Source organism: Panthera onca, chromosome C2 (assembly GCF_046562875.1).
Source record: "Panthera onca isolate mPanOnc1 chromosome C2, mPanOnc1 haplotype 2, whole genome shotgun sequence".
Taxonomy (NCBI): domain Eukaryota; kingdom Metazoa; phylum Chordata; class Mammalia; order Carnivora; family Felidae; genus Panthera; species Panthera onca.
In genome coordinates, this window is record NC_138347.1 from 83,965,088 (window position 1) to 83,987,218 (window position 22,131).

At 39.8% G+C, this 22,131-nt stretch overlaps 1 protein-coding gene across 2 annotated transcripts in view; it reads left to right on the top strand.

Annotated features, from left to right (window-relative positions):
* The window catches only part of MCF2L2 (MCF.2 cell line derived transforming sequence-like 2), a 265,561-nt gene that overhangs the window by 99,010 nt on the left and 144,420 nt on the right, over positions 1-22,131 (top strand). For both annotated transcript variants that reach the window (XM_078453181.2, XM_078453182.2), the window contains exons 6-8: positions 8,817-8,933; positions 13,632-13,781; positions 22,006-22,130. In XM_078453181.2, the coding sequence (XP_078309307.2) occupies positions 8,817-8,933; positions 13,632-13,781; positions 22,006-22,130 (392 nt within the window). The remainder of the gene's footprint in view (positions 1-8,816; positions 8,934-13,631; positions 13,782-22,005; position 22,131) is intronic.

Below are 22,131 nucleotides of genomic sequence, written 5' to 3' on the forward strand. Positions count from 1 at the left end.
CCTTTAATGTTTCTTATAAGACTGGGTTAGTGGTGATGAATTCCTTTAACTTTTGTTTTTCTGGGAAACTCTTATCTTTCCTTATGTTCTGAATGGTACTCTTGCTGGATAGAGTATTCTTAGTTGTAGATTTTTTTCCTTCATTACTTTGAATATATCATGCCACTGCCTTCTGGCCTGCTTTTCTGCTGAAAAACAAGCTGATAGTCTTATGGAGTTTCCCCTTGTATATAAGTGTTTTCTTTACTCTTTCTGCCTTTAAAATTCTTTCTTTGTCACTACTTTTTGCCATTTTAATTAATATATGTCTTGGTGTAGACCTCTTTGGGTTGATTTTTGTTGGGGGGCTCTCCATGCCTCTTACATCTGGGTTTTTGTTTCCTTCCTCAGATTTAGGGAGTTTTCAGCTATTATTTCTTCAAATAAATTTTCTGCGTCCTTCTCTCTCTTTTCTCCTTCTGGGATCCATATAATGCTAATATTATTTTGCTTAATGATGTCACTAAGTTTCCTTAAGCTATTCTCAGCTTTTATTATTCTTTTTCCTTTTTGCTATTGAGCTTGGTTGCTTTCTATTACTCTGTGTTCCAGATCATTCATCTGTTCTTTTGCCTTCTCTGATTTGCTATTGATAACCTCTAGTATATTAAAATTTTTTTAATGTTTATTTATTCTTGAGAGAGAGAGAATGAGCAGGGTAAGGGCAGAGAGATGGAGACACAGAATCTGAAGCAGGCTCCAGACTCTGAGCTGTCAGCACAGAGCCCGATGCAGAGCTCAAATTCATGAGCTGTGAGATCATGACCTGAGCTGAAGTCAGATGCTTAACTGACTGAGCCACCCAGGCACCCCTCCTCTAGTGTGTTTTTAATTTTAGTTATTTAGTTCTTCATCTCTGATTGGTTCTTTCTTTTTTTATTTTTATTTTTTAAGTTTATTTATTTATTTTGAGACAGAGACAGAGAGAGTGAGTGGGGAGGGGCAGAGAGAGAGGGAGAGAGAGACAATCTTGACATGGGGCTTGAACCCACAAACCTGAGATCATGACCTGAGCTGAAACCAAGAGTCGGATGCTTAACCGACTGAGCCACCCAGGATCTTCTCTGGTTGGTTCTCATTGATATTTTCTATCTCTTTGTTAAGTATATCAGTGAGATCCTCCACTCTTTTCTCAAGTACAGTTAGTATTTTTATGACCATTACTTTGAATTTCTTATTAGGCATATTATTTATCTCTGTTTCATTTAACTCTTTTGAGGTGGTTTTGTCCCGTTCTTTCATTTGGGACATAATCCTATCTCTTTATTTTATCTAACTCCCTGGGTGTGTTTCTATGTGTTAGGAAAGTCAGCTAAGTTTCTTGCTTCTGAAGTAGTAGCCTTATGAAGAGGTCCTGTGAGAGCCCCTGAGAGGGTGGTTGGTGGGTGGGACTGTCAAACCAGATATCTGCCCCCAGTCCCATCTGCTGGGACTGTAGTCACACTAATATGTGTAGTTATCTTCCCCTCTCCCCAGGGCAGGAGTCACTTTGGTGTGTCATTGGTCCCTGCTAGGGGCTGCTTGCAGGATGTGTCATGGCAGGAGCCATTTTGGAGGGATGCCTGTGAAGTGAGGTAGGTTGGATTAGGTGGATCTGCAGGAGAATGCAGGAGTGGCATGTGTGGTATTAGCAAGCTATGGAGGAGTGTTTGAGCTGGTTCCCATAGGTGTCTGGCTATCTTGGCTGGGGTAGGGGTTGGGGAGATGGCGCCCACCAGGTCTTTTGTTCTAGGAAAAGTCACCTATAGATCCTTCCCCCTCCAGTGCAGAGAAATTACTAAATAAATCTCCTTCCCATATACCCCAGTTGCTTTTCTGTACTGTATCTCAGCTGGGTTGTTCGTTTGATGGCTCTTTAAAGGGTAGGGACTCTGTTTCCTTTTGCCCTCTGTCTCTCCCGGATCCAAGCCTGCTAATTTTTAAAGTACCTGGAATTAACCCTTACTGATTGTAGAAAGTCACAAAGTTAAGCCCCATTGTTTTTCAAAGCCAAATATTATAGGACTTTTCTTCCCAGTTCAGGTCCCCTATGCTTGGGGTGCCTGGTATGGGGTCTGGTCCTCTCTCTTCTCCATGCTTATGGTGTTGCTGCTGATTGTGGTTGACTCCCCTGGGAAATTTGGTTCCCAGTTGCATCTCTGCCCCTCCTACCTCCTTCTATGTGGCCTCCTCTCTATTAACTGTGGAAAGTCCATTCTGACAGTCTTTGGGTTTTCTATGCTAGGTACACTGATGTGGCTGTTATCTAGGTGTGTCTGTGGGACAAGGTGAGCTTAGAATCTTCCTACTCCACCATTTTGTCAGAAGTTCTCTTGCCCATTTTTTAAAAAAAAATTTCTTTCCAGGATTTTATTTAAATTCAAGTTAATTAACATATAGTGTAGTATTTGTTTCAAAAGTAGAATTTAGTGATTCATCACTTACATATAACACCGAGTGCTCATCACAAGTGCCCTCCTTACTGCCAATCACTTATTTAGTCCATTCTCTCAACCCACCTCCCCTCCAGCAACCATCAGTTTGTTCTCTATAGTTAGGAGTCTCTTATGGTTTTCCTCTTTCTCTGTTTTTTTATTTTTATTTTAATTTAATTTAATTTAATTTTGTTTTGTTTTGTTTTATTTACATCCAAGTTAGTTAGCATGTAGTGCAATAATGATTTCAAGAGTAGAATCCAGGGGCGCCTGGGTGGTTCAGTTGGTTGAGGGCCGGACTTTAGTTCAGGTCATGGTCTCATGGTTCATGAATTTGAGCCCTGCGTTGGGCTCCTTGCTGACAGCTCAGAGCGTGGAGCCTGCTTTGGATTCTGCATCTCCCTCTCTCTCTGCCCTTCCCCAGCTCACACTCTGTCTCTCTCTCAAAAATTAAAAAAAAATTAAAAAAAAAAAGAGTAGAATCTAGTGATTCATCCCCTGTGTATAACACCCAGTGCTCATTCCATCAAGTGTCTTCCTTAATGCCCCTTACCCATTTAGCCCATCCCCCCACCCACCACCCCTCCAACAACTCTCAGTTTGTTCTCTACATTTAAGAGTCTCCTCTGTTTTGTCTCCCTTCCTGCTTTTATATTATTTTTGCTTTCCTTCCCTTATGTTCATCTGTTTTGTATCTTAAATTTCACATCTGAGTGAAGTGGTTAACTCCCCTGGGATGTTTGGTTCCCAGTTGCATCTCTGCCCCTCCTAGCTCCTTCTGTGTGGCCTCCTCTCTATTAACTGTGGAAAGTCTATTCTGACAGTCTTTGGGTTTTCTGTGTCAGGTACACTGATGTTATTACCTAGGTGTGTCTGTAGGATGAGGTGAGCTCAGAATCTTCCTACTCCACCATTTTGTCAGAAGTCCTCTTGCCCATTTTTTAAAAACTTTTCTTTCTAGGATTTGTGAAGTAATGTGATATTTGTCTTTCTCTGACTGACTAATTTCACTTAGCATAATACCCTCTAGTTCCACCCAAGTTGTTGCAAGTGGCAAGATTTCATTCTTTATGATTGCAAGTAATACTCCATTGTGTGTGGGTATATATATATATATATATATATACACACACACATACATATACCACATCTTCCTTATTCATTAATCTGTTCATGGACATTTGGGCTCTTTCCATACTTTGGCTATTGTCAATAGCAGTGCTATAATCATTGGGGTGCATGTGTCCCTTCAAAATAGCACACCTGTATCCCTTGGGTAAATACCTAGTAGTGCAATTGCTGGGTCGTAGGGTAGTACTAGTTTTAATTTTTTAAGGAACCTCCATACTGTTTTCCAAAGTGGTTGCACCAGTTTGCATTCCCACCAGCAGTGCAAGAGAGATCTTCTCTCTCTGCATCCTTGCTAACATCTGTTGTTGCCTGAGTTGTTAATGTTAGCCATTTTGACAAGTGTTAAGTGGTATCTCATTGGGGTTTTGATTTGTATTTCCCTGATAATGAGTGACGTTGAGCATCATTTCATGTGTCTGTTGGCCATCTGGATGTCTTCTTTGGAAAAGTGTCTATTCATGTCTTTTGCCCAATTCTTCACTGGATTATTTGCTTTTTGGGTGTTGAGTTTGACAATATCTTCATAGATTTTGGATACTAACCCTTTATCTGATATGTCATCTGCAAATATCTTCTTCCATTCCGTTGGTTGCCTTTTAGTTTTGCTGATTGTTCCCTTCACTGTGCAGAAGCTTTTTATTTTGATGAGGTTCCAATAGTTCATGTTTGCTTTTGTTTCCCTTGCCTCTGGAGACGTGTTGAGTAAGAAGTTGCGATGGCTGAGGTCAAAGAGGTTTTTTGCCTGCTTTCTACTCGAGGATTTTGATGGCTTCCTGTCTTACATTGAGATCTTTCATCCATTTTGAGTTTATTTTTGTGTCTGGTGTAAGAAAGTGGTCCAGGTTCATTTTTCTGCATGTTGCTGTCCAGTTTTCCCAGCACCACTTGCTGAAGAGATGGTCTTTATTCCATTGGCTATTCTTTCCTGCTTTGTCAAAGACTAGTTGGCCATACGTTTGTGGGTCCATTTCTGGGTTCTCTATTCTGTTCCATTGATCCGAGTGTCTGTTTTTGTGCCAGTACCATACTGTCTTGATGATTACAGCTTTGTAATACATCTTGAAGTCCAGGATTGTGATACTTCCAGCTTTGTTTTTCTTTTTCAGGATTGCTTTGACTATTCAGGGTCTTTTGTGGTTCCGTACAAATTTCAGGACTGTTTGTTCTAGCTCTGTGAAGAATGCTGGTGTTATTTTGATAGGGATTGCATTGAATATGTAGATTGCTTTGGGTAGTATCGATTTTAAACAATTTTAACATTTTAACAATATTTGTTCTTCCAATCCATGAGCATGGAGTATTTTCCCATTTTTTTGTTTCTTCTTTGATTTCTTTCATAAGCTTTCTACAGTTTTCAGTGTATAGATTTTTCACCTCTTTGGTTAGGTTTATTCCTAGGTATTTTATGGTTTTTGGTACAATTGTAAATGGGATCAGTTTCTTGATTTCTCTTTCTATTGCTTCGTTATTGGTGTATAGAAATGCAACTGATTTCTGTGCATTGATTTTATATCCTGCAACTTTTCTGAATTCATGGATCAGTTCTAGCAGTTTTTTTGGTGTAATCTTTTGGGTTTTCCATATAGAGTATCATGTCATCTGCAGAGAGTGAAAGTTTGACCTCCTCCTTGTCGATTTGGATGCATTTTATTCCTTAGTGTTGTCTGACTGCTGAGGCTAGGACTTAACAATAGTATGGTGAATAGTAATTCTCTTGCCCATTTTTAATTGTATTTTTTTATTGTTGAGTTTCAAGAGTTCTTTATATTTTGTAGATATGAATGCATTGTCAGATACGTGATTTGCAAATATTTTCTCATAGTTTGTGGGTTGTCTTTTTCATTCTCCTGACAGTGTCTTTTGCAGAGCAAATGCTTTTAATTTGGACGAAGTCCAGTTTATCAATTTTTCTTTTATATGTTATGTTTTTGGTGTTGTATCTCAGGACTCTTTACCTAACCCAAAAATTTTCTCCTGATTTTTCTCTTATGTTTTCTTCTCCAAGTTTTATGTTTTACATTTAGATCTCTGATGCTTTTTGAGTTAATTTTTTGTATGAGATGCGAACTAAGGTTCCTTTTTTTTTTTTTTTTTTTTTTTTTTTTGTATATGGACATCTAGTTGTCTTAGCACTATTTGTTGAAAATGGAATTATTTCTCCATGGGATTGACTTTGCACCTCTGTCAAAAGTCAGGTTAGTGTTTCCCAAAGTTCAGAGATGATTGGGGCTGGGGTGTGACTTTAAAGGATAGCACAAGGGAGACTTTTGTAATGATAAAATGGTTATGTATCTTGATTGTGCTGGTGGTTATGCAAATCTACAGATGTGAGACAATGATATAGAGCTAAACATACACATTACACCAATTTCAATATGGTTTTGTACTATAATTATGAAGATGCAGTCATAGAGGGGAGAGACTGAGTGAAAGGTACATGAGACCTCTCTGTACTGTCTTTGCAAATTCCTGTGAACCCATAATTATTTAATTATCTCATAATTACTATAACTACTATAATTACTTCAAAATAAAGAGTTAAAAAATCACTTGACCATATTTGTGTGAGTCTAGTTCAGAATTCTCTAGTCTATCCCACTGATCTATTTGGCTGCCCTTTGCCATTAACACATTCTTTATTACTGCAGTTTGTAAGTCTTGAAACTTTATTCATTTTCAAAATGGTTTTATCACTTATCAAAATGGTATTTTGCACTTCTGTATAGATTTTAGAATTAGCTTGTCAATTTCTACAGCAAGTCTGCTATAATTTTTATTGGGATTGCTTTCAATTTGCAGATCAATATTTAGCAGTACTGAATCCTCTAATATCTTTCTTTCATTTCTAATTTTCACTTTTAGCTGTCAGTTTAAAATTTCTCTTGGTCCTCTGTAGCTAAAGGTGACATGGCAGAGTCCTAGCAAGCATGGAACACATGCCTCCCTCTCCTGTTCAGTTATGTGGAACAGAAAATGTGCAGCCTAGCAGGATCTGTTAAAACTCCAGGCTATGTGGCAAAGTTATTCCTGCCTAATGCAACGTTCCATATTGATATTAAAAAAAAAATCCAAGTATTACCATAGCAGTTGTCTCAAGAAGCAAAATATATTGGCAATTTCTTGTTTTGTGTCCTATAATTTCTAATTTTAGAAAGATATTTTTGCAACTCCTAAAAGTGGTTTACAAGTTTTAGGAGGGAAAGGCATAGATGGATTTAGGTACCCCCCCAACTTTTTCTCATTTTATAAATGTAATTTTTAAAATTCCCAAGCTCCTGGGGTGCTTGGCTGGCTCTGTTGGTGGAGCATGCAACTCTTGATATTGGGGTTGTGGGTTTGGGCCACACATTGGGCGTAGAGCTTACTTTAAAAAAACATAAAAATAAATAAAAAAGTAAATAGGTAAAATTCCCAAACTCCTTTTCAGAAGAAAAGGAGAAAGGCAGGGTAACAGTGATATGTAGTAACCAAATCCTACTAAACATGAGTGCCTTGAGGCAGGGCCTGTTGTGCTGTGTTCTCCTTCAGAGCCTGGCAGTTATTAGAAGTTCAATACATATTTGTTGAATGAGTAAATCACTTTTATTTTCACCTATAGGCTTTGGGCCCTAACACATTTTTTTTTAGTTCTGAAGTGGATTTAGCATTTGACTAATACTATATAATAATAGAAGAAACACTATATCCTTTTTTAAAAGATTTTATTTTTAAGTAATCTCTACACCCAACATGGGGCTCAAACTCACAATCCAGAGATCAAGAGTCACATGCTCCATCAACGGAGCCAGCCAGGTGCCCCTGGAAGCCTATATTCTTATGTCCTCTGACCAAGTTTTCAACATATTAAACAAGGAGTGAAGAAATAGGTCATTAAGTTAAAAGCTTAAAGGGGACGTATTTTAGAAATAGGAGTGAGGAGTCCTTGTTTCTCTTTAGGAGTGAGCAGGGGGTCCCTGAAACAGAGAGCCAGGATGATGTTCTGGTCAGAGCCACTGTAGTGGAGTAAAAAAGGACAACTTGGAATGAGTCAGCTTCCTCTAGGTGTGTGGGCATTTGTTCATCAGCATGGGTTTGTTCATCAGCCACATTGTTAATTTATAAAATCCCACTCCCTATTACATCCAAATCTCCACCATACTGGATACATTGGGGGCACATTAACATTCTTCACGGGAGGCATCAGTGTAGTAAATCTTTTTAATGCATACTTCTCAATAGGTCCTGTATTCTAATTTTATTTTGATATTCACCAGCCTACCCCTTATTGGGCTTCTCATTGCAGAATTTTAGGTCTCAATATGGCACTTGATTTTGTGGCTGAAGAGTAGGCTTTAGCTTGGGAACTTTTGACAAAACTTCACCTAGAGTAAGACCCGACTTCTAAGTAGCTTAAAACTGAGTCCCCTGAACCAAGCCACCATTTTGTCACAGATTGTACAACCCTTTGGTATTCCTCACCTAAAGGGGATTAAATATAAAGGGGCTATAAAATGTTTCTCTGCTGCTACTAGGAATTTATACAAAGGATGCAGGAGTGCTAATTCATGGGGGCACATGTAACCCAATGTTTATAGCCCGCTATCAACAATAGCCAAAGTATGGAAAAAGCCCAAATGTCCATCAACTGACGAATGGATAAAGAAGACATGGTTTATAAATACAATGGAGTATTACTCAGCAATCAAAAAGAATGAAATCTTGCCATTTGCAACAATGTGGATGGAACTAGAGAGTATTATGCTAAGTGAAATAAGGCAGTCAGAGAAAGACAGATACCATATGTTTTCACTCAAATGTGGAATTTGAGAAACTTAAAAGAAGACCAGGAGGGAAGGGAAGGGACAAAAATAGTTACAGAGAGGAGGCAAACAATAAGAGACTCTTAACTATAGAGAACAAACTGAGGGTTGATGGGGGGGGGGGGCGGTGGGGAAGGGAAAATGGGTGATGGGCATTGAGAAAGGCACTCATTGGGATGAGCCCTGGGTGTTGTATGTAAGTGGTGAATCACGGGAATCTACTCCCAAAGCCAGGAGCACACTGTATATACTGTATGTTAGCTAACTTGAGAGTAAATTATATTTAAAAAAATGTTTCTCTGCTATTTGTATTAACACTTTGTGTATTAAATTCCTGGTCAGGCAAAGTTCAAGTGCTGTTTAAATAACAACAGAATCTAGATGAGCTACTGTTTAATTATCTGTGAGGAATATATTAATTTTTCCCCTATAGATCATTATGTTAAACTCTGTCTCTGACCTTCATGGCTACATTGACAAAAGCCAACTGACAGAAGACTTAGGGGGAACTTTGGAATATCGCCATAGTCAGTGGATAAATCATCGAACTGTAAGTACCAACTTATGTGCCCTTTTTATTGTTTTTCCTTATTTTCCAGTAGGCAAGGCAGTTAAAGTTGGGCAGTCATTGCCCATGACTATCTAAGATACAGAAGGTTGGTTTTTCTAAGCCACAGGTAGGGGAGAAATGGGGCGGAAGGGAAAAGGCTGGGCTTGTCCTGCTGACTACCTTCACCTCACTTCATCATCTGGCATGGGGGATTGGGGGAACTTGATTTAGAATGCACCTGGGGAGAATGCAAAATACGAGCACCATGCTAAAGTGGAGAAGTTAATTTGCTTGGTCAGGGATGGGTCTCAGACATTAGTGTTCCACACAACTCCCCAGATGATTCTAATGTATAGACAGATCAAAATCCACCAAGTCAGAAGGAGCTGTATTTGACTATTGTCACAATTAGTTACTGTCTGACTTTGTGTCAGTTATTAAACCTCTTTCAGCTTGTTTTCTCCCCTGTTAAAATGGAACTAACAGTGGTTTTCAGCTGGGGGCGATCTGAGACTTTTTTTGTAGTCATAACTTGGGAGGAAGTGTATTACTGGCATCTAGTGGGTAGGAGCCAGGTATGCCGTGAAACCTCTTACAATGCATGAGACAGCCTCCAACAAAGAATTGTCCAGCCCAAATGCCAATAGTGCCAATGATGAGAAACCTCAGACTGCCTGAAAGTTTAACATGAGACCAAGTGATGTAATGTGTGTGAAAGCACCTGACGTAGTATTTTACTTGTCATTCTACTCACTCGTAGCAAGGGTTATCATGCTAAACTAGAAGGGTCAGTCATGTCAAGAACAAAGTGGGATTGAAACTCAAATAATAAGTGTTTCTGTATAAATTCCCCTTTCCCCACTCTTCTAGCCCCTAGCTCCTTGAAAAGACTGGGTTTTCTGAGCCAAGTCAGAAGCTTCCTTCACCACCCCAGTGACAACTGACAGTGTCAGCCCACCTCTCTGTGTACCTGGTCACTTTGGAAACATGTTGCCCAATATTTAACCAATGAACACCTGAACTACATTTTTTTTTTTTTAATTTTTTATTTTTGGGACAGAGAGAGACAGAGCTTGAACGGGGGAGGGGCAGAGAGAGAGGGACACACAGAATCGGAAACAGGCTCCAGGCTCCGAGCCATCAGCCCAGAGCCTGACGCGGGGCTCGAACTCACGGACCGCGAGATCGTGACCTGGCTGAAGTCGGACGCTTAACCGACTGCGCCACCCAGGCGCCCCTGAACTACATTTAATTTGGAAGGAGAATTCACTCTCCTTTAGAGTGTAAAGCTTTGTGATTTTTTTAAAGGAAATTTTAAGAACTAAGAAAAAATAGATTTCTAGCAACACATTATATATGCAATATTTATTGCATTCCTAGCAACGCATTTATTTCAAAACTACGGATTCTGATCCTTCCCTCACTTCTTTGTATGCCATGTAATTCTAAGGAAGACATGACCCTTCCCAAAACCTAAAGAACCTGGGCAAGAACCCTTTAAATTTCTCATGAGTTTTACCACAGTAATTGTGACTCCTAGAGAATCTCAGGAATTAAAAAAAGGAATGGTGACATTCTTCACAAACATATTATTCTAAATAGGTCTAAATATAAAAGATACGGAGGGAAGCTTATGTAGAATATCACACACAAATAAGTGTGATCAGGGTCATCCTATGTTGCAATTTCATTAAACCGTATGAAAAGTGGAACTGGAGTGCTTCTAGGCTTCATTTCTTCACTTCCTAGGACTTTATTACATTACTTTAGTGATCAAAAGAAGTTAGTGTCCCACCCAGCCTTACTGCCTAGCTAGCTCTCCCTTTTCCTCTGATTTCTCTACCAATTCTTTGTTTTATTATGTTCTTAATGTTTTTTTTCCAAGTTGCCTCAGATCTTTTCTGATATAACAGAAGTTTGCAGCAAATAAAGAAAAAACACAAATGCCCCTTGATGTCAAAGACTAGAATACTTCTCTACAAACTTAGAGAGGTAAAGAAGACTGAACCATGAACATAGATTATTTAAAGACATAGCATGAACAGACATGTGCACACACTTTCCCACCCCAAGCCCAGTTTGTATCCATGGTTAGTGTGTGTGCATGTGTTAAATATATTATGGTGAACTTTAAAAAATACAGATCTTTTTTGGGGGAACAGTGTACTTTCTGGTTGTCGGATCATTGAGACTCATTAGAACTGAAAAGAACATTAAAGATCATTTATTTCAATTACCTTATTTTATAGGTAAGGAAACTGACCTTCAAAGTAAAGAAGTGACTTATCCAAGGTTATACAGTTGAGTAGTGGTAGAGCCAAGACGAAGGCTAAGCTCTTTTTCATCACCTCATCAGTGTCAGGTCCTTTGTACCATTTCCAAGGTGATCGTTTGCTAATCAGATACCTGGAATCAAGTTAATTTGTTAACAGATTCTCCATAGGAAACGCCTGGATTTCCTCTATTTCCTGTATTTTCCTCTATTTCATCTGCAGGCCTGGCACCTGACTCTCAGGGTTGTTACTGTTATTATTATTACATTTGCAAGGTACTGTACTGTGCCCAAGTCCTTTCACATTTGCTGTTCCTTTGATCCTCAAAAAACCCCTGCAAAAACAGAGCAACCATTATTCCCATTTTTCGGATGAGGACACTAAGACTCAGAGTAATACCTGGCTTACTTAAGATCACACAGTTAGATGGGGCACCTGGGTGGCTCAGTCGGTTAAGCATCCGACTTCGGCTCAGGTCACAGATCTCGCGGTCCAAAGGTTCGAGCCCCGCGTCGGGCTCTGTGCTGACCGCTCAGAGCCTGGAGCCTGTTTCGGATTCTGTGTCTCCCTCTCTCTCTGACCCTCCCCCATTCATGCTCTGTCTCTCTCTGTCTCAAAAATAAATAAACGTTAAAAAAAAAATTAAAAAAAAAATAGAAAACATCACACAGTTAGAGATCAGAATCTGAACTCTAATTCAAGTCTGAAACTCCGAAAGCCAAAATTTTTTTGTTTGTTTAATTTTAAATCTAGTTTTGTGAAATCTAGTTTTTATTGCTAAGAGGTGGTGTAGCATATAGTGCTTAAGATGGCTGGCTCTGGGTTCAATTCCAGTTCTGCCACTAATTTTTTATATGGCTTTGGGGAAGTTACTTAACCTGAATTCACCTTAGTTTCCTTGTCTATAGATTGTGGTGATAATAGTAACCTATTTGAGATGCATTACAAGAGGTAGTGCATATAAAGCAAAATATTTAATATATTTTCTTATAAGTCCTCTGATAAATTGGATTTTTATATGTTATTCATTATAGGCTATTGGTGAATGACGTTGAGAGAGTATCTTACGCAGATATTAGGTTATGTAAAAGTAATAATACTTTGATGTGCTTGAAAGATTTTCATAAAAGTTAGTGGTTGTCTGAATTTCCAGGCCAAAAGAACTATGATGTTCAAGATTGCAACTGTTTAAATACTTGTGCTAATAGGGGAGATTCCACCAACAACAATAGGGGAGACTCATTACAGATAAGGAAACTGACCTTCAAAGTAAAGAAGTGACTTATTCAAGGTTATACAGTTGACGGTGGGTGCCTGGTTGGCTCTGTCGGTAGAACATGCGACTTTAGATCTCAGGGTCATGAGTTCGACCCCCACATTGGGTGTAGAGCTTACCTAAAAAAGTGGTTAAAGGACAAAGACTTCTGTTTCAGACAGTAGGCGGGGGTGTGCTATGCTCCGGAAGCCTTATAGCTCCAGCCTCAGCTCTGGCCTCTGGTGCAGAAAAGGGCCACCTCATGTCTGGCACATTCTTTATGATGAGCATCTGGGTTTTCAGAAATGTTTTCTGATGATAGAGATCAGAGGTAATTTTTTCCCAAGTGAAAATTAGGTTAGACCTCTTTGCTACTATCAGTTATCCATCTAGCAGCTGTTTATGGGCCACCTATTATGTGACAGGCATAGTACCATTTGCTGGGGTAACAGAGATGAATTGCGCTTGCCCTTCAAGGGCAAAGTTGTCTCAGGAGCAGAGGGAAGTGGGCATAGTAGAACCCATCTGGCTGAGTAGAATGATTTGTGGGATTCTTAAAAGCCACTTACTTTCAACTAAATCTGCTGATGATCAGCATCACTTTTTCTAGGTTAGGCCACATGTTTACTGCTAAACTGTACTGAGTAAAATGCAGATATCTCACCTGGGATATGAGGTGTAAAGTTACTCATCAGTTAGTAGGTATTCATTTAATGGCAGAGTAGTGTCCTTAGTGGAAGGTCAATTTTTATAAAGAAGTGACAGGCAGAGGTCCCCGACGCCTTATCACATGTGATAAAAGTAACTCTCTGAAAGGTCACTAGCGACTTACCTAATCACTACATCCATCTTCTCCCTTGGGGTCAAACTTGCTTCCCAAACTTAGTGACCTTAGTTGAATCCTGCCTTCTTTCCTTCCTTACTGCCCAAGCAACACTATCTTGGGCAATTCACTTGACCTGTTAGAGCTTCAGTTCCCTCTTCTATAAAATGGAGATAAAATACCTTCCATTCTGGATTGTTGAGATGATAGACAAATGTATAGCACCAAGTACAAGGCATGGCCCGTTGCAGGTACTCAGGAAATGGCAGCTAGTTGTACTGTCCTTCTATTCAGAGAGCATATTGGTGAATGTTAAGCTGTCCTCATTGTTATGTCTGACCTTCCAGGCCATTGAAAACTTTGCCGTGACATTGAAGACCACTGCCCAGATGCTCCAGATGTTTGGGGCCTGCCTAGCCACAACAGAGCTGCCCAGGGGCGTGCTGTCCACTGAAGACCTCCTCATGTCCCACACAGGGCAGCGGGACAAGCTGCAGGTGAGTGGCCAGTGGCCTTGGAGAGAGCCAGGAGCAGAATTAAAAGTGAAGTCCTCTTCTTCCCCCTTTTCTGGTGACTTGGCAGCAGTTGATCATCGTAAATCTTCTAGATAGGCAGTATGTAAAGAGGAAAACCTCTTGAGACTGGTCCATGAATGTAAAAGGATTGTAATTAAGACCTGTGAGAAGCAGCCCTGTAAAGGGAAACTCATTCCACCATGTGAGACAGGTGTGTGAACCTCCTTTCAAGTGCAGCACCCCTATGATCTGTTTGGGACAGAGCAAGATATGATGGATATGACTGCAGTGAATGAAGGAGGGGTGGCAATTGTCTTTTGAGGCATAAGCTTTCCTGAGCCTATTGTGAGGTTTTGGGGCAAACTAATAACTAATAACTTTGGGGCAAACTATTGCTTCACTTTCTCAGGGATGTATCTTTTTATTTGGGGAGTAATTTGAGAAAGAAGACATGGAAGGTGCTCTGAACTGGGTTTAAGGAGAAGCACCTATTAACTATTCATAAAATCATGTCAGAGCCTGCTAAGAATGGAGGCTGGTAGATTCTTTCAGGTCATTCAGTAAAGGGAGGTGTCTTCCTGGGGCTTATAGGAAGGGTTTCAGCTCTTTTCTACTTCCAGAAGCATAAATGGACCAAACCCATCATTTCACCAGAAGACCAGAACACCATTGGGCAGCAAACTGGGGATCAGAAGGTCAATGCATCTTAGCATTACATGTATTCTTGTTGCATGGAGCTTGGGAAGAGCTGACCTCTTTTATTTGTGACCCAAAATTTACAAAAATGCTTTGCTAGGTGGTTGATTTGCTCATTTAGCCAGCATTATTGACCACCTACCACTACATGTAGGCAAAACAAACCAAAAAAGGAACACATAGTTGAGTTAGGGGAGTCTCAGAGTCTAGCGGTTAAGGCAAATTAATTCTTCCGTGTGTCAGGGAGCACTATTAAATTCTCTTTGGAAGGAGCTGGATATCCAAAAAAGAGTTCAAAATATACTTTCCACATTACTCTGAATAATTAAAAGATCTGGTTTGAAACTGTGAAAACCTGAAAACATCCTAGAACTTTTCCCTGGAAATGTCTCTGATGAGCTTGACAAGCACACACAACCTAGCACACCCTTCCTGTTCCCGTGTGTGCTTTTTACACCTGGATGGAAACTTAGGGCACATCTTCAGAGCACGTGCAGGCAGGTGTCCCAGGCTCTTCTGCGTATTGGATCCTTCTCCGAGGAGAGCTTCTACTTCCTGAGTAAGGGTGACTTTGACAGGCTATGAGCTGTCTCTCAGTTTACAAACAGTATGCTGGCACTCACCCTGCTGCCACTAGGACCTTGTCTGTGCAAAGAGGAAATTCACTGAAATTCTATGGACTTCTATGGATGTTCCCAGAAGCGTGTCCCTGAACTCCTAGAAGGAGTTGCCTGAGTGTTGACAGTAAAAAAAATTATGATTAAGGAGGTTTTCTCTTCATGGGAATGAAAACTCCTTAAGCCCTTTGGACCGTGTGACAACTGGATATCCATGTGAAAAAGAAGGAAATTGGATGCTTACCTCACCTTGTCCACAAAAATTAACTCAAAATTGGTCAGGGAACTAAATATAAGTTTCAAAATTATAAAACTCTTAGGAGAAAATATAGATGTAATTTTTTATGACCTTACATTAGGCGATGGTTTCTTAGATACCACACCAAAAGCACAAACACCTAAAGAAAATAAATAAAGTAGACATCACCAAAATTAAGAACTTTTGTGCTTCAAAGGACACTATCAAAAAGGTGAAAAGACAACCCGCAGAATGGGAAAAAATATCTACAAATCATGTATCTGATGAGAGTCTAATATCCAGAATATATAAACAACTCTTGGAGTACCTGGGTGGCTCAGTTGGTTGAGCATCTGACTGGCTCAGGTTGTGATCTCACAGTTCTTGAGTTCCAGCTCCTCATGGGGTTTGCTGCTGTCAGCAGGGAGCCTGCTTTGGATCCTCTGTCCTCTTCTTTCTCTGCCCCTCCCCCACTTGCTCTTTCTCTCTCTCTCTCAAAAATAAAACATTTTTTAAAAAATTAAAAAAATAAACAACTCTTACAACTCAACCTTTATAAAAAGACAAATAACCCAATTAAAAAATGGGCAAAGTAGGGGTGCCTGGGTGACTCAGTTGGTTAAGGGTCCGACTTCAACTCAGGTGGCTCAGGTCATGATTTTATGGTTGGTGAGTTCGAGCCCTGTGTCAGGCTCTGTGCTGACAGCTCAGAACCTGGAGCCTGCTTTGGATTCTGTGTCTTCCTCTCTCTCTGCCCCTCCCCTGTGTGAGCTCTGTCTCTCTCTCTCAAAAATAAATAAGCTTTAAAAAAATGGGCAAAGGATTAGAACAGGCATTAGACAGATAAATGGTTATTAAGTACATGAAGACATGTGCAACGTCATATATTGTTAGGGAAATGCAAATCAAAACTGCAGTGATATACCCACTAGAGTGGCACTAATTAAAAAGGTGTTGATGAGGATGTGAGGGAATTGGAACCCTCATACATTGCTTGTGGGAATGGAAACTGTCTGGTAGGTCCTCAAAAAGTTAAACATAAAGTTACCATATGACCCAGAAATTCTACTTCTACGTATGTACATAAGAGATTTGAAAATATGTTTTATATAAAAAGTTACACATAAATGTTCATAGCAGCATAACACCCCAAAAGTGGAAGCAACCCACATGTCAATAAGCTGATGAGGGGATAAAAAAAATGTGGTATATCCATACTATGGAATGTTACTCAGCCATAGAAAGGAAGTACCGATACATGCTTTAATATGTATGAACTTTGAAATAATTACGCAGAGTGAAAGAAGCAGACACAAAAAGCAACATATTGTACAATTCTACCTAAATGAAATGTCCAGAATAGGTAAATATGGAGAGAAAGGTAGATTAGTGGTTTCCAGGGTCTGGAAAGAGGGAGAAATGGAGAGTGATTGATAATAGGTATGGGGTTTCTTTTTGAGGGTGACAAAAGTGTTCTGGGGAGAAAACATGGACTTGTATGCATTAAAAGGGTGAGTTTTAGGGGTGCCTGGATGGCTCAGTGGTTGGGCATCTGACTCTTGACTTTGGCTCGGGTCATGATCTCACAGTTCAGAAGATCAAGCCTGGCTTCAGGCTCTGCGCTGATGGTGCAGAGCCTGCTTGGGATTCTCTTTTTCTGCCCCTCCCCTGCTCGCGTGCGTGCACACGCTCTCTCTCTCAAAATAAATAAACTTAAAAGAAGGTGAGTTTTATGGTACTATACGAATAATATCTCGATATTTTAAAAAAGAAAAAGATCTGGGGCGCCTGGCTGGCTCGGTTGATTAAGCGTCCAACTTCGGCTCAGGTCGTGATCTCACTGTTTGTGGGTTCAAGCCCTGTGTAGTGCTCTGTGCTGACAGCTTGGAGCCTGGAGCCTGCTTCGGATTCTGTGTTTCATTCTCTCTTTGCCGCTCCCCCACTTGTGCTCTGTCTCTCAAAATAAATAAATGTAAAAAAGAAATTAAAAAAAAAAGAAACAAAGAAAGAAAAATATCTTTAGGCCTAAAATAATAATAAAATAACCATGAACCCTATACAGGTACGTGCTTTTCATACTGTTTATGATAGCCCTACAGACATTCTTTCTTAGCAAAACAGCTCTTCCTGTTGTCTAATTCCATGTTGGTTTTGGAAGCAGTTCACAGAGGCAGGCAGTCTTCCTTCTGAGTCCCAAAGGAGGTGATTCTCACCTCTTTGAAGGTCTTATTTTGGGGCGAAACCCCAGGGCCTTGGCCTTATACTCTCAGATACTTAAGTCAACTGACACACTTTACCATGTGTCCAGGTAAATAGGGTAAGACTCTCATATTTTGTTGTTGTTGTTGTTGTTGTTAAAATAAGAAATCCAACAGGGCCATAGTCCTTTTTCTCATCATGCAGGAGGAAAGTGCCAGTGGTCCTTTGATTATGTGATAGAGCACTCTTCTACAAATATGAATACTGTTTAGCATTTAGTATTTGTTCCATTCAGAATTTATCCAATTGTGTATTCAGAGATGACAATTCTATCAGCATTTCCAGGGTTACAAATAATCAAGAAGATAATCAGAGTAATAAGTGATTTTTTTGTAGGCCCTAAAAATAATTTACAGTCTTAGGAGTTTTAAAAGACCCCTTTGTTCAAATTCTACTTGCAGAGAATATGTTAAAAATGTATAGGCACAGAGGTCTTGATTTTGCAAAGGAAGATGAAATTGCTATTCTTATGAATGTTTTCAGTGTTAATGCCTTAACAAATCAGGGTTTTGAACTAGTTTGATACCACAAGAAGATATCTCTCAGTATCTGCTGAGGAAAGGGGATATATCATCTCTTTTACGGACTTTTCTTTTTTTCTCAATTACGAAGACTTGCATTTTAAAGGCCACATTCTGGAATTCATTATTCAGCATTATAAAAAAAACCCAGCATGGTAGAGCTAACGTGTAGTGGCAGAAATGGGGTAAGTAATAAAAGCTAAGTAAGGAGTCTAAAGTATTAGTCATTCATATAATCTCTGGGCTCTGATTCATCCTTTAACTTCCTCCCCCACCTCCACCCCAAGCCCATGACACAGCCAAACACAGCACCTGGCATGAATAGTAGTGCTTTTAAATGTATTTTGACAGACTGACTGACTGACTGAATGAATGTCTACATTTAGGCTTACCCTTGTCATAGGAAAGAATTCTCCCCAGAAAATTTAAATTCCTTTGAGCCTGAAGCAATCTGCTTGCCCTATTAAGTGGGTCTTTTGAACCAACTGCTTGTTTCCATAATAGTGGAATTGTAATGATAATTACACACTGGGACAGCCATACCAGTTGTTAAATATTTATGTTCCACAAGTGCCCAACTTTACCTCTCTGGCCCATTTCCTAGGACCCATGAGACCTCCTCATGTTTCTGGCATCAAAAGGGGTTAACACGTGGACAGCAGTTGGCCTCAGGACTGCTTCAGTGTTATATCTGACATCTGTGCTGATTGGTCAATGACTGCTCTAAACAGTTATTAAATATTTTGAATTGTTACTACTATGGACAAGGGAAAACTCCATTTTTGTCCTGGGCAACTTACCTTTTCACTTTCCAAGTATCATAGTTCCCCAATCTTTCCCTGTGTATTTATGGCAGATTTTTGTAACCCTGCTAAAGCTAACCCTGCTAGGCCATATATGGCCTAGTCCCAAAGCAGTAACCAGTCATAATTTTTCCTTGTGTATATATATATAGTTTTTGATAGTGTGAAGGGGATACACAGTGAATGACATCGCTTGCTCAGACCCACGTTCTCTCTCTCACACGCTTCCTCACACTCTGCACTTCTTTGGGTATATCTGTGTCCCAAGTTTCCCCTTCCAAAAAGTCTCCTTCTGCCCCAGCAATATGCCTTTACTTCTCTGGCCCCTCCACCCTTCCTCCCAACTCTACACACACACACACACACACACACACACACACACACACAATTTAATGGTAATGCCAGAATCCTGCTGGAATTCTGGAATCTCAAGGACATTTAAGAAACTGAGAAAAGCCAAGACTCTTTTTAGAAGGTAGGAAGAGTGAAAGGTAAGAGCACTTGCTAATGAGTGCTTCCCGCCCCCCCCTTCCCCTATCATATCCTATTTGTCCTTATTCATTTGCAACCTAATTTCTTTTAGACTATTATTAATTCATCCAACCTACAAATATTTAATGAGCATTGGTGAAATAAGAAGAAATGAGGGCTGATACCTGAGAGTGGAAAAGAAGGGATGTGTCTAGTTCCCATGCAGGAGTACCAGCCGAGAGAGTGACTTGGGGCATTACCTGGAGTGGACAGAGCCACAGGGGGTGTCCAAAGAACTTGGGCCAGATCAGAAAAGTCAAATGTATCATCAGCCAAATCCAGGGACAAGTTTGAGGCTTCGACAGCAGAAGCCTGCAAGGGGATGAATAATACAGTGATATTGGAGACCAGGAGCAAAGGCATGAGGGTGAGCAAGCCAGCACTTGTGTGTGAATAGGGTGGAGAAGTATAAAACTCCTCCCACAGGGAACGAGCTCCATACTATGTGAAGGCTGGAGGTGGCTAGGCCTGGAGGACAGATTCAGGGTTCATGTGCATACAGGATATGTTTTTGTAACTATGGGCCTATTTTATTGCTCAGGGCACAGTAACCAGCATCCTGTGTGAACCATGCACCAAGCACCCAACTCCTAGAAGCAAAGTTCTCTGCCCGGCTCTGTCCCTTTGGCTTATTTTGTGGTTAGCACTCAGGGCATTGACAGAAACGACTTGTGCTGTGTGATTAGAGGATTAGAGCTGTTGTATTTGGCAGGAGATAACCTGACATCTTCTCCAATTACAAAGCCCAAAGTCCCATGTAAAAGGAGCAGAATAGAGTTGCCTTGGAAGTATGACTCTTTCCATATCAACCCGAAGTTGCTGCCTATCTACACCAAACTTCAGTAGTTGAGCAAGGCCACAATTTGGGGACAGGTAGAAGAAGAAGCAGGAGTGCAGGAGTCTATTGACAATACCAGATGAAGTCTTTTTCCTGCTTTTCTATCAATTATTACATTATTATTTCGTGGCAGTGTCTAGCTTATTCAGTATCTGTCATTTTCTTGTTTCTGGTCTCTGCCTTGGATTAGAACCAGATTTTGTTAATTTGTTAATAAATTTAAAATTATTAATTAATTAATATAAATAATTAAATAATATTAATTAAAATTATTGGTTTATTACTTTTACTTTAAACATACAACAGCAGCCTGAGATACCCACAAAATTTAAGAGTTGTTGCTTTTGAGAGGAAAAGTGGATGAGAAGAGGACAAAAGACTTATTTTTTCCAGTATATACCCTTTCGTATATTTTGGATTTTGTAACATGTATATGTATTACCTGTTAAAAATAAGTTAATAACCATATGATCCAATAATACCACTACTGCGTATTTACCCAAAGATAACAAAAATACTAATTCAAAAAGATACATGCACCCCTATGTTTATTCCAGCATAGTTTACAAAGTCAAATTAAGGAAACAGCCCCAGTGTCCATGGATAGATGAATGGATAAAGAAGATGTGATACACACACACACACACACACACACACACACACACACACACACACACAATAGAATACTACTCAGCCATAACAAGGAATGAAATCTTGCCATTTTGCAATAACATGGATAGATCTAGAGGGTATGATGCCAGGAGAAATAAATCAGTCAGAGAAAGACAAATGCCATATGCTTTCATTTATGTGTGGAATTTAAGAAACAAAACAAAAAAAAGAGACAAACCAAAAAGCTGACTGTTTTTTTTTTTCAGTATATGAAGTTTATTGTCAAATTGGTTTCCATACAACACCCAGTGCTCATCCCAAAAGGTGCCCTCCTCAGTACCCATCACCCCCCCTCCCCTCCTCCCACCCCCCCTCAACCCTCAATTTGTTCTCAGTTTTTAAGAGTCTCTTATGCTTTGGCTCTCTTCCACTCTAACCTCTTTTTTTTTCCCCTTCCCCTCCCCCATGGGTTTCTGTTAAGTTTCTCAGGATCCACATAAGAGTGAAACCATATGGTATCTGTCTTTCTCTGTATGGCTTATTTCACTTAGCATCACACTCTCCAGTTCCATCCATGTTGCTACAAAGGGCCATATTTCATTCTTTATCATTGCCAAGTAGTACTCCATTGTGTATATAAACCACAATTTCTTTATCCATTCATCAGTTGATGGACATTTAGGCTCTTTCCATAATTTGGCTATTGTTGAGAGTGCTGCAAAAAGCTGACTCTTAACTGTAGAGAACAAACAGATGATTACCAGAGGGGAGATAGGTAGGGAGATGGGAGAAATAGGTAAAGAGGATTAAGAGTACCCTTACCATGATGAGCACTGAGTAATGTATAGAACTCTTGAATCACTATATTGTACACTTGAAACTAATATAACACTTTATGTTAACTACTCTGGAATTAAAATTGAAAAAACGAAAATAAATAATTAATTTTTAAAAGCTGCAGCTCAACTTCTTTAGCATTTAATTTCCTAAATGAAAGATATACCTGATCTGCCATTCTCTTCACCTCAAATCTACCAAGAATTTGCTTTTGTTAGTTTCTTCTAAGACAAACTATATTTTCCTTTCTCTAGGATGAGCTGAAATTACTTGGAAAGCAAGGGGCCACATTGCTGTCATGCATTCAAGAACCAGCAACCAAAAGTCCCACCAGAAAACTCAATCCCAATCAGCTAGAGAATGTAGCAACCATGGGAAGG